Source organism: Bathycoccus prasinos, assembly GCF_002220235.1.
Source record: "Bathycoccus prasinos genomic : Chromosome_11".
Classification (NCBI taxonomy): Eukaryota; Viridiplantae; Chlorophyta; class Mamiellophyceae; order Mamiellales; family Bathycoccaceae; genus Bathycoccus; species Bathycoccus prasinos.
The window spans coordinates 611,108-626,442 of record NC_023998.1 but is presented as its reverse complement, the minus strand read 5'-3'; the positions used below and the strand labels follow the sequence as shown (position 1 = coordinate 626,442).

Below are 15,335 nucleotides of genomic sequence, written 5' to 3'. Positions count from 1 at the left end.
TTTTACTCTCATCATCATCATCATCACTTGGAGGCTTTTTTTGATTTTTTCTCCTTCTTCTCTTTCTTTTCCTTCTTTTTCTTCGAGACAGAATCCGTGGAAGACATGCTCTGAGAGTTCTTGGTTTTAAACCCGAGCGTCGGCTGCAAAGCGTCTGCAAAAGAATCGATCGAGTTTGGATCTTTCACTTCCTCGTACTCGAAAGCTTTCGCCAGTTGGTCGATCTCCTCTTCGTCGTCGTCTTTGCCGCCACTTTTCAAACCAGCACTCGTGGCTATTTCTTCGCGTTGTCTTCTCAACCGCACCTCTTCGGCATCTTTCGCCTTATCGGCGGGCGTCTTCACTAATTTGGAGCCTCCAAAGAACGGGTCCGTTTTTGGAACGGTTCGAATAAACTCCGCGCTCGTTGGCGAACTCACTTTCTTCGTCTTCTCATCATCGTCATCGTCGTCGTCGTCTGAATCGTCCCATCCATCCATACGAATCGCAGTGGACTTTTTCGGCGTTCCGTCTTCGTCCCAGTCTCTTCCGTTTCGATCATTATCGCTATCGTCGTCGTCGTCGTCGTCGAAAAAGTCGTCTTTGCCTCCATTCTTCTTTTCCGCCGCGTCCAAAATGAGCTTTTCCATCGCGCCGAGCGGTTCTTCAATTTGCTTCCCGCCGACGGCGTTTACTTTTCCGCCGGGCAAATGCGAAAACTGTGGCAACACCTTCACCTTCAACTCCTCTTCGGTCGATTCTTTGAAGTTTGAGTTTTTCTGTTTACCCTCTCCGGCTAAACCAAGCGTCGCAAACTGTTTAGCGTTCTTCGCGAGATTTTCGGCAAGCTCCGCGGGCGTTTGAGCAGCGACAGCTGAAACGCCAGCGTACGCCGACGATATCGCCGCCGAAGCTAAAACCAATGGAACTTCACCAATCTTTGTGTTTGATAGCTTCGCAAACGTAAGCGCGTCTTCATCTTTATCCTTGTTACTACCACCACCACCACCACCGCCGCTAAAACTACTTTGCTTTCGCACCGTCGCAGGCGCCGCGACTCCCGCCGAAGGTGCTTCACCACCCCCGACGTTACCTCGTTCATGCGCCATCTTCGCCTCGTGAGAATCTTCAATCTTTCTCTGATGTTGCTCGTACGAGCCCGACGTTTTCATCGTCCTCAACGCCTCTTGCGCTTGAACTATGTGCGACGTATTCTGTTTCAACTGACTCTCCAAATTCGTGCGTTTCAAACACAAAAACGGGACGTGTAAAAACGTGCTCAACGCTTTCAACCCGAAATTATTCAACATGCTCGTCTCAAATACAAACGGTCGGATTGGCCTGGTCTCAGAAAACAATCTCGCCACTTCCTGCTCGACGTCGTCTATGTGCAAAATCCTCTTCGACGCCGGGTAATCTCTAAAATTCAAGCAAATCGCCACCGGCAAATGCGTCGGTACTTTCTCAATCTCCCTCAACACGTACTCGTACGTCCACTTCTTACTCGGATCTACGCAAAATATAGCCGCGTGTGCGTTTGAATACACATCAATCATAGTCGCGTCCAGCGGGAACGTGTGCGCGCCTTCTTCGATCCCTCCGTTGGCCTCGCCAACCGGCCCGTTCATCAACGCCGCCCTATGCGCCAACGTCAAACTCTCCGAAATTTTCCTCGCGTTCGCTTTATCCACCACGTCCCACACTTCCAACATGATTTCGTCTCGTAAAGATCCTTTCGCTTTCCACTCCACGTGCGCGGTTTTTATCTCGTTCGTCGGCTGGTACTCGGAGATGAAATCGCCTCCTCTTAAGCGTCTCAACAAGGCGGTTTTCCCAGTGGCGGAATCGCCTCTCAAAACGACTTTCACGTTGTACTTCTCTCCGGTTTTTTTAAATCTGTTCGCGATGGCCTGGTCCATTTTCGCAATTTGGCGTCTGTTTTGTTGATGTGATTGTTGTTGTTGTTGAGAAGAGGAAGTGCTCATCATCATCGCGCCTAAAGGATTCGACGACGCAAACGCGGACGAAGAATTGGTTGAATTTGAGGAGGAGAACGGGGATGAAATCGCAGGAAGCCAGGAGTACCAAGACGTCGAAGGAGAGCTGGTGGAAGTGATGGCATTATTATCTCGCTGCTGATGCTGTTCCGGAGTCGACGACGACATCGTGCGTGATTAGGTCGCGTCGTAATTAATATTTGGGTGAAATTAAATGCCGAATGTGCTAAAATCCTACCTAAAATAACAAACACACACCGCTATTACGACGACATCGACTTTCTTTCGCACTTTGCAGAAGATGATGCTTTAGTTTTGAAGTTTTCCAACTCGAGACTCAAATCGTCCAACTCTTTCTCCAACGCTCTTCTTTTTTGTCTGAGTCGCGCGATCTCGTCGTCTTTCGTCTTCTCCGCGGTCGAGAGCCGTTCGACGAAAGACTGTAACCGAGCGACGGCGGTTGCGAGTTCGGCTTTGTCCTTTACCAGCTGCGAATCGGTTTCGAATTGGAATTTTTCACACTCGAAGAGGCGTTTATTGGCTAAAACAAGTTGTGATTCGAGATCAGAGACGAGTTTGGCGGTTTGCGTGTGTTCGAATGAAGCGCGATGGAAACGCAGACGTTCGCTTCGCTCGTCCTCCTCTCCCGCTTTCGTCGGCGACGAAGCGCCTTCTTCCAACTCTTCTTCTTCATCCTTCGCGAAAAGCTTCCCCATCAAAGCATTCACGAGCGCATCTCCATCCATCATCCCTCGCAATTTCTCCTTCTCCTTTTCCATTTGATCTTGCATCTCTCTCGCGTTCGTTTCCGCTTTCCTTTCCACTTCTTCTTTCAAAACTTGGAGAGTTTTCTCTTTTCTTTGTTCGTTGAACAGTAACCGATCGACTTCCGCTCTCAATCGCATTCTCCCGGCTTCGACTTCGATGAAATCGTTCGTCATCTTCGCGTTGAGTTCGCGCATGAATTTCAACTCGCGTTCGAGTTCACGCGTGTGCGCTTCCGCGAGTTTTTCTTCCTCCTTTTTCGCTTTTCTCTCGCGTTCGAGTTCTGCGTTTTTCTCGTCCGCTCTCAAAAGCTGTTCGCGCAAGGCGTTGAGTCGCGAAGGGAGAAACATTTCAGACGACGCGTGTTCGGACGTTTCGGTTTGATAAGCGTTCGATTTCGCGTTCATCTTGGTTCGAGAAGAAAGAGAGCGCAGGAGAGAGAGAATCAGAGTTTCGCGCGCTTAAGTGCTTACGCGTATTTTGTGACGAGACGAGACTTTGAATTCAATTTTCTATTACATAAACGCGCGAGGAGGAGGAGAAGGAGAAGGAGAAGGAGGAGAGTTATCACTTCTTCACTAAGTTCTTCGCCAACAGTGGATTATTACTCGCAAACTGACTCAACTTTTGCTTCTCTCGCATCTTCGCCTTCCTCATCTCTTCCTCTTTCACTTGCTCGGGAGTTAACTTCCCGGTAGCTAAATCCTTCGCTTTTTGTGCCTCTTTTAAAGCTTTTTTCTCCGCCATCGCTTTCGCGTCTCTTTCGGCTCTTTGCGCGGGCGTTAAGGATTCTTTGTTCCCTTTCGCATTTTTATCGTTGCTGCCTTTCTTGGCGTTCTTTTCGCGAGCGAGGTCGCGAGATAATCCTCGCGCCATTTGGACGTGTGATGTGTGTGATTTCAAGTGACGATACGAAGAAGTTTCCCCACAAGAATATTCGTTGGAAAATAAAAGACGATGATGACGATGATGTTAAGAAGTGCGTCGAGAAGACAACGCGCCGCTTCTCATTCGTCGTCCTCCGAGTTGTTCTTTTCTCTGGTGAAGAAGAGTTCTTCGTTCACGACGACGGGTTTAAGAGGTGATGGGTATTACGATGATGATGATGAGAAGAAGAGCGTCAATACCTATTACCCGATGATGACGAGAAAAGAGAACAACATTAACAACAACATTAACGACGCGAGGAGACAGAGGAAACAGAGGATGTTTTCCTCCTCGTCAGCGTCGACGTCTTCTTCTTCTCCTAATACTAATAATAAAGTCGACGATATCCTCAAGCAGTTCTTGTCTTTAACCGCCGAGGAGAAACGAGACGTGTTTCAAAGTCTGTTCGGAAAAGGAGGAGAAGAGAGGAAAATTTTAGCCGAGAAGGAAGAGAAGTTATTCGCGGCGTTCGATAGCGACGGGGATAAAATGTTAACGCCGCAAGAGTTTCAAAACTTTCACCGGGCATTTTTGTGGCGACATTTACAGCAGGAGCCGGAAGTAGGAAACGAGGACGGAGAGCAGAGGAGTAGCGGGAGTAGCGGGAGTAGTAAAGACATTACCTACGCGCAGCTTAAATCGGTGGCGCTTTCGCAGATGTACCCGTTCATCGGGTTTGGTTTTTTAGATAACGCTTTGATGCTTGCGTTTGGAGAAACTATTGAATCATCGGTAGGACTGTCGTTGGGTTTATCAACGATGGCGGCCGCGGCGATTGGAAACACGTTGTCCGACGTCTGCGGCGTCGGGTTGGCGAATAAGATTGAGTATTGGTGCGCAAAGTTTGGATTGACGGAAGAGGTGACGATGACGGCGGGCCAGGCGAAAGAGATGCGGGTGGTGGTGGCGAGATTAGGCGGGGCGATGACGGGAGTAACCATAGGATGCATCTTCGGATCGTTCCCGCTCTTGCTTCATTAGCTTTATTTATTACTTTTTGTAAACGTATTTATTATTGTATTGTTTTAATTTACACGCATCTGTTCGACGCGGCGTTGCTTTAATCTAACTAAAGAGTTCCGCTCAGGCCCGGAACGTGTATCCCGACCGCTCAAACTCTTGAATTTCTCGCCTCGAGATGAGCAAATCGCAACCAATTCGCGCGTGCGTAATACCGGCTCTGCAAGTAATCTCTTTTCCTTTCAATCGGTACGTCAACGTGCAGCAGTAAATCATTTCTGACGCACCCGCGACGACACCGTGTACGGCTTGTTTCTCCCATCTCGACTCAGTCGGACGTCCTAACGCATCGCACAGACCGAGCGTTTGCGCGATGTGCTTTTGAATCAACGTACACCCACCGTTCCCGGTATCTAAGCACGCGCGATACTTTCCGAGCCACTGCAATCCCATGTCTCGAACTTCTACGTACTCGTCCGTAGATATTTGAAAATCTTCCGCGCACGGCCCTTCCGCAGGGATGTACATGGGCGGCTGCCAAAACGGATTCTCGTTCGCATTCCACTCTTCTGCGCTCGTATTCCCTTCTTCTTTTTTGTCCTTCTCGTCAGCGGGTTCTCGAAACCCAAGCAACCGTTTCTTTGCGCGTTCCAACATCACTCTCCTCCTCTCAACTTTCCTCTTCCTCTCCTTCTCTTTCTCGTCGTCAACAACGTCGTCGTCTATCGCAATGGGTTTCATATCTTCCTCCAACTTTCTCTTCTTACTCTCTTCGTTCCAAGCGAGTTCGGTTTGCTCGTAGGATTTCGTCAACTTCTCTCGATTGACGTCTCTCCCTGCAAACATCGGCGACTCTTCGTCCTTTTCTTCTCCCTCCTCGTTCTCATTCTTCTTCAAACTCTTCTCCAAACTCTTACTCGGTCTGCTCCAATCGAACATGTCCACGAACGCGTTGTTCGTCCTCTTCGGCTTCTCCTTCTTTTCCTTCTCCTTCTCGATTCCATCGTCGTCTTTTCGTTCCATCTCTCGAATCTCCTCCTTCGTCATTAAACTCGCGCCTTTCACTCTCTTTTCCCCTCTGCTCAACTTTTCCCACACCGGCTTCTCTATACCTTTGAAACAACCGTAACACTGCTTGTGATGCTTTGGCGCATCCGAGATATCCGTTCCACAATCTCGACAATATTTCTCTTCTTTTAAGATTTTTGAACCGTCGATGTGTGTTTTGTTCGTACACGAAGACGCGAGGTGCGTGGAACGTCCACAACGCGTGCACGGCGCATTTTTCACCTCTTTCGACGGTGGATTTGGTTTCTTTTTCTTATACTTGTTGTTGTTGTACGTGGACTTTTTCTTGAAGTCCGCGAAGGTGTGGATGGGCATCGAAGAAGTGGAGTGAAATGAAGAAATGTTTCAAACTTTGCATGCGTGCGTTTTTTTTAATTTTTTGTTCTTTTTAGGTGTTCACATTTGTGGTGGTCGTCCCTCAGTCTCGAGGGGTCCAGACTTCCTTCAAGTCATAATACTAGTATTGTTAAACAGAGCTATCGTCTCGCTATCAACCGTTACGATGATGATCAATCGTGTGGATGTATAAATTCTATAACTTTCTCCTAATAACGCGCAAGTGCGCGGTGTGTATGTACAGTATCATCATTTTTTCTTTTTTGGTGGTTTTAAAACGACAGCCATCGCGTTCGCGTCGACTTCGTCGTGCAGCGCGTGCCACATTTTGGAAGCGAGGTTGAACTTTAACGTTTTCAAGATTCGACTGGAGCGCAATGCATCTGGAACTTTCTCGCTCGTGCCGTGGATTTTTCGCAAGGTGACGCCGTCGACGTTTGTTCCATCGCCGCTGGTACTTTCGCTTTTGCTCACTTTATACAAACCGCGATAGGTTTTCGAGTTTTCACTCGTTTCCGAGAACAAGATTATGAACTGGTGCTTCGCCCCCGGAGCGTTTTCAGTTTCCAACGCTTGCAACGCTTCGTTTCGAAGACGTTTCATCTGATCGCTTTCGCCTGCCAAGGCTCCAAATTTCAGCGCTATTTTAATTTCAGACGCGTTCGTTCGTTTTCCAACGTTTGCCGATGCTTTTGAGAAGGATGGTGATACCGATGGTGACGAAGCGCGTCTCGATCCCTCGGCACTCTTCGTCGTAAAATACGGAGAGGAAATTTTATATACTTTTTTCTTCTCTACGGACGCAAATGATGAAGATAAAGACGCTTTTCCTCGTCTCAGCAAAGCAATCTCAGCAACCGAGAGTTTCGTTTCCGCTTTCGATACCGCCGCTTCGTCCGGATTGAGCGGCGAAAACCACGCCAAAGGTTCGGGGTTTCTCCTCACTTTCGAAACGCTCGTCACTTGATTTTCTTCGTTTTCTTCTTCTTCTTCTTCTTCTTTTTCTTCTTCCGTGCGTTGATTCCATCGCATAAAACTCGGCGCGCGCTGTATGGGTGATCTTCGTTGAAACAAATCATTTCCAACTTCCTCTCTATCCTCTTCATCATCATTTCTTCGCGTGATAATATTGTTAGCATTTGAATTCTTAAACGGCGGCGACGTTTCGAACGTCCTCTCGCCGCCTAACAATGAATACGCGTTGATAAACTTCACCGGCGACGAGACGTTTGGAGGAGCGGGAGGTAACGAAGTATAAGACGAACCTCTCGCGTTCGGCGCGACGATGTGATCAAAGCCTAAATCATCGAGCTCATCCAACGCGTCTCCATCTCTCGTTCCAAATACATCGTCGTCGTCGTCGTCGTCCTCATTATTTTCATCCTTCGCGTCTTCTTCTCCCTTTTTCTCGTCGTCGTAACCGTGCAAAAAATCCTTCGATAACTTTTCAACTTCCTCTCTCAAATCGTACTTCTCTTTCAACTTTTGAATAACTTCCAGAATACCAAACTCGTCTTCCTCTAACACCGCTTTCACGTATTCTCCGCCAACGTTCAACTCGTCCAAGGCGACGTGGAGTAACACCGAATCCGACGGGCTTTTATTATTATTATTATCATCATAATCATAATCATCATCATCGTCGTTCGTCTTCTTCGTTCTCTTCCTCAAATCCCGCTCTTTCGAGAGTAAATTCTCGCACAGAACGAGGAGCACCGAGCACGACTTCAGCTCTTTCACGGACGCGATAGAAGAACGCTGGTTCGTGACTTCACTCAGCCACGATAACAACGACATCATCGAAGACGGTTGTTCTTTCATGTCTTCTTTCGTGTTCATTTTGATATACAATTAGAGCATATAAAGTGTGTGGAAATTTAAAAAAGTCCACGAAAACACAGTGACGCAGAGTTGTTTTCCTCTCAACCGTCAACTGTCGTCTGGCTTATTTTGCACCAAAACCAAAAAAAAGATACGGAAGAGTTGATGCGAGTGAATTTCTTTAGTACAGTAAGCGTTGACGCACGCGCACACACCCGAGAGATCGAAAGAACAACTCTTCAGAAGTAAAACTAATAATGTTCACCTCGTCGTCTGCATCATCGTCGTCTCGTTCTTCCTCTTTTCTTCTTCGAAATCATCCCGGAGGAGGAAAGAATGATGTTGGAAGATGCTTTTTGAAAAAAACGCGTGGCTCTCGTTCCACGTCGTCTTTTACGAGAAGACAGTTAAGAAGAAGAGGAAACAACAACAAATCCATCGCGATAACAGAGTGCGTGACGGCGAAAACAGCCTTAAAAGAGTGGTCGAAAACGGAGAAAGCGATCGAACGAGGCGAACAAGTCTTGTTATTCAGAAAAGGAGGGATCAACGACAACAACAACGGTGGGTTTCAGATTTTGGAGAATCAGTTTGTCATATTCCCGACGTCGTTTCATTCTGCCAATAATGGGGGCGAAAGCGACGCAATGCCCGATATGAAGAAAGGCGACTCGGTGCCATTTTCGATCGTCTGTCGAATAACTCGAGCGTGGCAAACCTCCGATAAGAGCGTGATTAAAGCTTTGGAGAAATTTCACGCGTTGCGAGAGGATGAAATCGTATCTCGGGTGAATTATAAACCGAACGAACCGTATTCGATTTTAGAGGTGCGAGCGTACGTGTTGCCGAAGGACGAGTACGCGTTACCGGCGGACGTGGAGAAGTACGGCGGTTGTAAATCCTGGATTGAAAAACTCCCGTTTGGAATTCCAGACACAACCACGCTCCCTCCTGTGCTCGATCAGAGAGACTGGTTGATTTCTCAATCCGACTTAAAACGGAAGCTTGAGTTTCTCGTGGCCACCGGCGTCGAGATCAAGGAGTTGCCCATATAAACTATAAAATATATTAGTAGCATTCTTTTCTGTTGTAATATAAAGTATAAAATCTACGATGTTATGGAATAATACGTGTATATAGTTACATTTGGTGTTTTGTCTCTCTCTTTATTGTTCTCTCTCTCTCTCTCTCTCTTCTCTTTTTTTATCTAAACTCGTCCTCCAACGCTCTGAACGCGTCGATCAAATCGGCTTCTAATTGCGTCAATCTTTGTTGCACCACGTCTTCTCCATCCCCCGGGTCTTCAAACTTTTGACTGGCAATTCTATACATCAAATCTCCCATTCGCGCTTGGATGACGTTAAACGTAATCTTAGCTCCGTCGGTCATTTGTGTTCTCTCAACCGCGGCGTTGGATAAATCGTAAAACAAGACGATGTTTTTCAACATCGCGATGGACTTGTAAAACGGGCAGTACTTATCGTACGGCGTGAACGAGTTTTGTTGAAGAAAATCCTCCTTCAAAAACTTGGCAGTTTCCAACGTAATTTTATCGCTCTCTGCTAACGAATCCTTACCGACTAATTGAACGATTTCGTTCAATTCGTCTTCTTTTTGTAAAACGTCCCGAGCTTTCGCGCGCGTCTTCAAAAACGTCGGATCCGTCTTCTCATAAAACGGTTCTAACGCGTTGTTGTATTTCGAGTACGAAATCAACCAGTTGACGGAAGGAAAGTGTTTTCTCTGCGCCAACTTTTTATCCAAACCCCAAAAGACTTGGACGATACCTAAGGTTGCGGAGGTGACTGGATCGGAGAAATCCCCGCCCGGAGGAGAAACCGCGCCGACGATGGTCACGGAACCTTCTCTCGACGGCGAACCTAAACACTTCACTCTTCCTGCTCTCTCGTAGAACGATGCCAATCTGGCGCCTAAATACGCCGGATAACCAGAATCCGCCGGCATTTCCGCTAATCTCCCTGAAATCTCTCTCAACGCCTCGGCCCATCGAGACGTGGAATCTGCCATCATAGAGATGTTATACCCTTGGTCTCTAAAATACTCTGCTAAGGTGATCCCGGTATAAATCGAAGCCTCTCTCGCCGCGACTGGCATGTTCGACGTGTTCGCCACCAGCGTCGTTCGCTTCATGATGCTTTCTTCCGAACCGTCCGGCAACGTCATCGTCAACTCCGGGAACTCGTACAACACTTCCGCCATCTCGTTCCCTCGTTCACCACAACCGACGTAAATAATCCCGTCAGAGTTACTATACTTCGACAGCGCTTGCGAAATGACCGTCTTTCCGCACCCAAACGCGCCTGGAATCGCGCACGTTCCGCCTTGCACCGAAGGGAACATAATATCCAACACTCTCTGACCGGTTAACAACGGATGATTCGCGGCTAATTTCTCCGCCGTCGGTCTTGGCGCTCTCACTGGCCACTGCTGCAACATCGTAAACTCCTTCTTCTCGCCATTAAACTCGACCTCGATAACTTTCTCTTTCAAATCGTACTCGCCTTCCTCCGCCAAGTACGTGATTTTCCCTTTCGCGTTCGGTGGTAACATGATTTTGTGACTAATCAACACGTTTTCCGGAACGACTGCAAAAATATCCCCGGCAGAAATGTGGTCGCCAACCTTATACCTCTTATTCTCTCCGCCTTTGGGATGTTGGAACTCCCACGTCTTCGCGATGTCCAACGCCGGCACGTTCACCCCTCTCGGAATGAAGCAGTCGCCGCTCAATTGCGCAATCGTTTCCAACGGCCGTTGAATCCCATCAAAGATGTTCCCCATCACGCCTGGGCCTAAGGACACCGACAACGGTTGTCTCGTCCGTTGCACCGGATCCCCGACGGTCAAACCTGCCGTTTCTTCGTAACACTGAATCGTCGCCGTGTCGCCTTCGAGCCGAATGATCTCCCCGATGAGTTGATCTCCTCCGACCCTGACGAGCTCGTACATGGCTGCGCCGTACATGTTCTCCGCGATCACGACTGGGCCGGAGACTTTTTTCACCGCGCCGTACTCGGACTCCGGTTGTTCGTCCTCGAATGCCGCCATCTTTGTTGTTGTTGTTGTTGTTGTCTTTGTCGTTTGTTCTCGTGCGTTCTAATAAAATGGATAAAACACGAACAAAGTGAGGGAAACAAAGTCTGACGTTTTTCGCTTGAAAAAATTTTATCAATCGAAAGAAAGTTTATAATAGTTTGATGAAGATGAAACTTGTGTTCTCGTCGCGCGTAAAATTTGTCTGTGAGGCTGATGAGTGATGAGAGCCTTTTTCAAGGCTCGCTTTAAATGAATGAAATACAAACTTTCGAGTCGTCTAAAATCTCGCATACTATTTACTACTAATATTTCTCCCTTCGTTGCCGTGGTAATCTTTCGTTACCAAGCGCTCGGAGAATCCTCTTGCGTGTCTTCGAGTTGTTTTAAAATGCGTAACCTCAACGGGTCGTCGTCTTTGGCGTGTCTTCTTCTTTTGCGCCACGGCGCGGCGTTTTCAAACTCGTCTTCGTCCTCTTCTTGAGAAGAGGCGAGAGGTAGGACGATGTCGTCGACATCGGTATCGTCGTCGAGTTGAACGTTAAAGTCATCTTTTTCGCAGTTGGAGACGAGGTTGTCGATGTCTCGAATAGCCGAGAGGTGGTTTTTGCGGAAAGATTTTGATACCGGGTCGTCCTCTTCCGAATCCTCGGATATCGGGAAGGAGCTCGCGCTGTTCGAAGGCGTGTCCTTCGCGCGGCTTTTTTTCGTATTGATTTTAACGTCGTTGTTGTCGTCGTCGTCTTTGATAGAAGTTAATCGTCTTCCACTCGTGCCGTCGCCTTTGACGATGCGGTTCGCTAATACCTCCAACAGCGTCCGTTGGTTCTTATCCTTCTTCGCTTTGTTTTCCCACGCCCATCGTTTGTGTTGCTCTTTCGTATTTTGCGCGTGGCATCGGCGACACAAAGTGCGCATGTTGTCCACCGTGCACTCGCCGCCCCCGTCCTTCACAGCAAGAATATGGTCTGCCTCCCACGCGGACCCTTCGTACGCGTCTCTCGCTAACTTGTCTTTTTGCGCGCGCGTAAATTGTGGCGCTAAACTTTCAATAATTGGCAAGCGCTGGTGCGGCTTCAAACATTTAATGCGAGAGACCAACGCGTGGCAATCGAGTTTGCATTTTTCACACACGCCTCGGTCGCGTTCAAAAACAGCCATGCGTAACGTCTTCCCCGATCTCGACTGCACGTGGTACTCGAAACAATCCTTCGAACAAAAGAGATCGTGTAAAGAAAGCGGATGTTGCTCTTGCTGTTGAGAATTGGAACCATCGGCGAGAACCATCTTCTTCTTCTTCAACTTTACGTCGTCGTTGAACGCGTACGGTTTGCAGCAGCAATCGCACAGCACTTGAAGCTGCATCGTTGATTCCTCATCACCAGAATGAAGTATTATAAACTGTTCGCGCGCTTCGAATCCGAAATTGCTTTTGCGCACTAGAACTGTTCGCGAAACGGCGTCTTTTGGAAGGGTGCCCAGTTTTATCCCAGTGCCGTGTCTCGTCGTGCTCTTTTGTTTCTTCGTTTTAATAAGCGTACTCTCTTCCTCTTTCTTTATCGTCAAATCTCGAAGCAACTGCGCGACGCCGCCGCATTGAACTGGCGTTCGCGATTGAATGACGATATTTTTATCTCGCGACAACAAGCAGTTCCATTCTTCGATAAAAAATTTACAACAGTTGAGCGCGTCGCAGTCGTCGATTAAAGCATCCGGTAAAACAAAGTTGCGCAAAAGCTCTCGCGTTTTTTCGCGCAAAGCAGGAGACATGGTTTTACACGTAACGTCTCTGACTTCGTCTTCTTCTTGGCCGCGTCTATATCTTTCAAGAAACTTTGTCAGCTTATCCCAAGCAACGAACACGTCCACTTGCTTCACCGAGCAGTTCAATCGGGTTTCGTTCGGCAGCAAGCGCATGTCGTGTAAATGTACGCGATCGGTGTGCTCGGAAACGACGAACCAAATAGGCACGCGTTCCGGTTCGGTAAAGAAGGATTTCTTCCGAATCTTCGTTTCCAAGGACCTTTTGCGTTTGACTAAGGATTTGATGCCCGATTCGTGTGGCGTTGGATGTGTTTGAGTTTGGGTCAAGCCGCACACTTGCGTGGCCTCTGTTTCCAGGTGTTCATGTTGTTGCTGCTGTTCCGTCTCGGAGAACAAAACCTGCGGCGCCTCGAGCATGACTTGCGAGCCGTGTTCGTCGCAGTCTAAATTTTCGCGGCCGTCGCGGTCGTCGGACCCATCCGTCATCATTGTGTTTTGTTCAATCTTCCTACCTAATCTTTGCCAACGATCGGTATCGAAAGCGCATCCTTCCGCCTTCGCGATGCAATAGTAAATGTTAACGCACGTCTTTGAGTTTTTCCCGTTCCGTTCTCTTCGCCAGGCTCGGTCTTCGGCTTGGAGTAAATCGGCAGGCTTTTGCGGTAACTCGACGAAACATACAGTCGATGCCGACGACAAATCAATCCCGACAGCTAAAGTGATGCCAAAAACAGCCACGCGAACTTTCGCCGGCGAAGGCGTCTTCCCGTCCTCTTCGAAGCCTTGCGATTTGCCCCCGTAAAATTTATCCACGCGCTCGCGGCGCTCAACTGCATCTGTTCGTCCATCCACGCAGACAATCTCCTCCGGCGATAGAACTTTTTGCAATCCGGCGTAAATTTCATCCAATACGGAATGGTGATGACCAAATACGACGACTTGTTGCGATTTATCGATTAAAATAGACTCTTCGAGAAATTTCACCGCTTTCTTCACTTTCAGTTTCCCGATCGCTTGCGCTTCGCCATCGGTATCGGTAACGATGTTCAAATCGTCTTTCTCTTCGTCTATTTCCTCGAACGTATTTCGTTGCGAAACGACAATCGGTTCCTCGTCTTCGTCGTCTTCGTCGGACACCACGTATCTGTGCTCTCGTTCGTCATCACCGCCTTCGCCGACACCAAGTTGCTTCCGCAACAGCGCGAACTTCTTCGCGTGTTCCTTCATCCAGTGCGTAAACTCGCTCGAGATGTCCAAGTAAATCACCTGTCTTCGCTTCGGGGGTAACTGATCCATCACCTCGCACTTCAATCGACGGATCATAACCGCGTGCTTTAACAGCGTGTGCAACTCGTTCAATCGGCGACCGCCTAAAGATTTCCAAAACTTATTCCCCGACCTCGAGGCTTGCGCTAAAACTAATCGACAATAATTCACCCCAAACTCTTGCTTCGTGCCAAACATGTTTGGTCGTAAGCTATCAAGCTGGTTGAAAATATCGAAGGGTTTCACCAACGACGGTGTCCCGGTGCATAAAATCGCCCGCCTCGATCGTGTCTTTAACAACTGCGTCGCGATTGCCGTGTACGCAGCCTCGCTTCCGTACACCGACGTGCTCAACACGTGCGATTCGTCGCATATAATCGTACCCCAGTTGATGTTTAAAAACGAAGTTCGTAAATTACTCAACATGTGATATGAGCTCACCGCTATTTTTCTCTTTCCTTTATACTCTCTCCCTTCTCTCTCGTTCTTCTTATACGCCTCCCCTAAAGCTTCTAAATCCCACTTCGCCGTGGAACCTTCCACGACGACCACGTCTTCCGGTCCAATATCCGGTATCCATCTCTCCAATTCGTTCGCCCACACCGTCCTCATGCTCGCCGGAGCGACAATCAACACTGGGCCTTCCTTTACCTCGTAACAACACATCAGCGCAATCGCTTGCAACGTCTTTCCGACGCCCATCTGGTCCGCAATCATCACTCTCCCGCCTCGAGACAAACCGTACTTCACGCCTTCGATTTGAAACTTGTACATTTTCTCCAACGTTTCTTTCGGTATCCGATTCAAACCTACCTCAAAATTCCTCGCCAACTCGTCCTCGTACCCCGGGTGATGATGCTCCTTCCCCTCTCCCGTCGTGGTTCTTCCGAACACCTTCAAGGTCGTCGCCGGAATCTCCCCTCGATTACAGCTCTTCTCCCGAGGAGGTAAGACGTTCTTCTCGTACAACACCGACTGGACTTTCCCAGCCACTTCTCTCGGAAACATCCAAAACGCGCAGTTTCGGTCGTTATTCGTGGACGTTTTCGGCACAAACTGAAACGGAAGAAATGGTTTCGCGCTTTGCAACGCTTTCACGATGGAAGGGACTCTCGGTTCCGACGTGCACGTCAAAATAACATCCTCGTCGGAGATGAATTCCAGTTGCACGATTGGGTCGGAAAAAAGTTTCTTCATCACGTGTTGTTGCTGCTGCTGTTCGTGTTGGAAAGAACTCTGCGGTTGACGAAACGAAGGAACAGCCGAAGGAGGAACCGACGAAGCCGGTAAAACGCACTGTTGTTGTCCTTGTTGTTGTTGTTCGTTTTGCATCGCACTAAGAGTCATCTCATCTCTCATCTCTCATCTTCGAAGATTGTTTTTCAAATTTTCATCTTC

General features: G+C 48.2%; 9 protein-coding genes across 9 annotated transcripts; 2 read left to right on the top strand and 7 right to left on the bottom strand.

Annotated features, from left to right (window-relative positions):
- Positions 1 to 23: 23 nt before the first annotated feature.
- Positions 24 to 2,144, bottom strand: Bathy11g03320 (unnamed protein product; the record flags this gene model as incomplete). The annotated part of the gene is made up of 1 exon (XM_007510271.1): positions 24 to 2,144. The coding sequence occupies one exon, from the start codon at positions 2,142 to 2,144 to the stop codon at positions 24 to 26; it is 2,121 nt and encodes a 706-aa protein (XP_007510333.1).
- A 95-nt stretch (positions 2,145 to 2,239) lies between these two features.
- On the bottom strand, positions 2,240 to 3,148 carry Bathy11g03310 (unknown protein; the record flags this gene model as incomplete). Its single annotated transcript, XM_007510056.1, has 1 exon — positions 2,240 to 3,148. The coding sequence occupies one exon, from the start codon at positions 3,146 to 3,148 to the stop codon at positions 2,240 to 2,242; it is 909 nt and encodes a 302-aa protein (XP_007510118.1).
- Positions 3,149 to 3,308: 160 nt separating this feature from the next.
- Bathy11g03300 (unnamed protein product) lies at positions 3,309 to 3,617 on the bottom strand (the record flags this gene model as incomplete). The annotated part of the gene is made up of 1 exon (XM_007510075.1): positions 3,309 to 3,617. The coding sequence occupies one exon, from the start codon at positions 3,615 to 3,617 to the stop codon at positions 3,309 to 3,311; it is 309 nt and encodes a 102-aa protein (XP_007510137.1).
- An 84-nt stretch (positions 3,618 to 3,701) lies between these two features.
- Bathy11g03290 (hypothetical protein) lies at positions 3,702 to 4,649 on the top strand (the record flags this gene model as incomplete). The annotated part of the gene is made up of 1 exon (XM_007510291.1): positions 3,702 to 4,649. The coding sequence occupies one exon, from the start codon at positions 3,702 to 3,704 to the stop codon at positions 4,647 to 4,649; it is 948 nt and encodes a 315-aa protein (XP_007510353.1).
- A 102-nt stretch (positions 4,650 to 4,751) lies between these two features.
- Bathy11g03280 (predicted protein) lies at positions 4,752 to 6,011 on the bottom strand (the record flags this gene model as incomplete). Its single annotated transcript, XM_007510090.1, has 1 exon — positions 4,752 to 6,011. One exon carries the CDS (start codon positions 6,009 to 6,011, stop codon positions 4,752 to 4,754), a length of 1,260 nt encoding a protein of 419 aa, XP_007510152.1.
- A 270-nt stretch (positions 6,012 to 6,281) lies between these two features.
- On the bottom strand, positions 6,282 to 7,871 carry Bathy11g03270 (unknown protein; the record flags this gene model as incomplete). Its single annotated transcript, XM_007510281.1, has 1 exon — positions 6,282 to 7,871. One exon carries the CDS (start codon positions 7,869 to 7,871, stop codon positions 6,282 to 6,284), a length of 1,590 nt encoding a protein of 529 aa, XP_007510343.1.
- A 239-nt stretch (positions 7,872 to 8,110) lies between these two features.
- Bathy11g03260 (predicted protein) lies at positions 8,111 to 8,908 on the top strand (the record flags this gene model as incomplete). The annotated part of the gene is made up of 1 exon (XM_007510266.1): positions 8,111 to 8,908. One exon carries the CDS (start codon positions 8,111 to 8,113, stop codon positions 8,906 to 8,908), a length of 798 nt encoding a protein of 265 aa, XP_007510328.1.
- A 148-nt stretch (positions 8,909 to 9,056) lies between these two features.
- Positions 9,057 to 10,922, bottom strand: Bathy11g03250 (predicted protein; the record flags this gene model as incomplete). Its single annotated transcript, XM_007510159.1, has 1 exon — positions 9,057 to 10,922. One exon carries the CDS (start codon positions 10,920 to 10,922, stop codon positions 9,057 to 9,059), a length of 1,866 nt encoding a protein of 621 aa, XP_007510221.1.
- A 327-nt stretch (positions 10,923 to 11,249) lies between these two features.
- On the bottom strand, positions 11,250 to 15,284 carry Bathy11g03240 (SNF2 super family; the record flags this gene model as incomplete). The annotated part of the gene is made up of 1 exon (XM_007510150.1): positions 11,250 to 15,284. One exon carries the CDS (start codon positions 15,282 to 15,284, stop codon positions 11,250 to 11,252), a length of 4,035 nt encoding a protein of 1,344 aa, XP_007510212.1.
- Between the last annotated feature and the right edge of the window lie 51 nt (positions 15,285 to 15,335).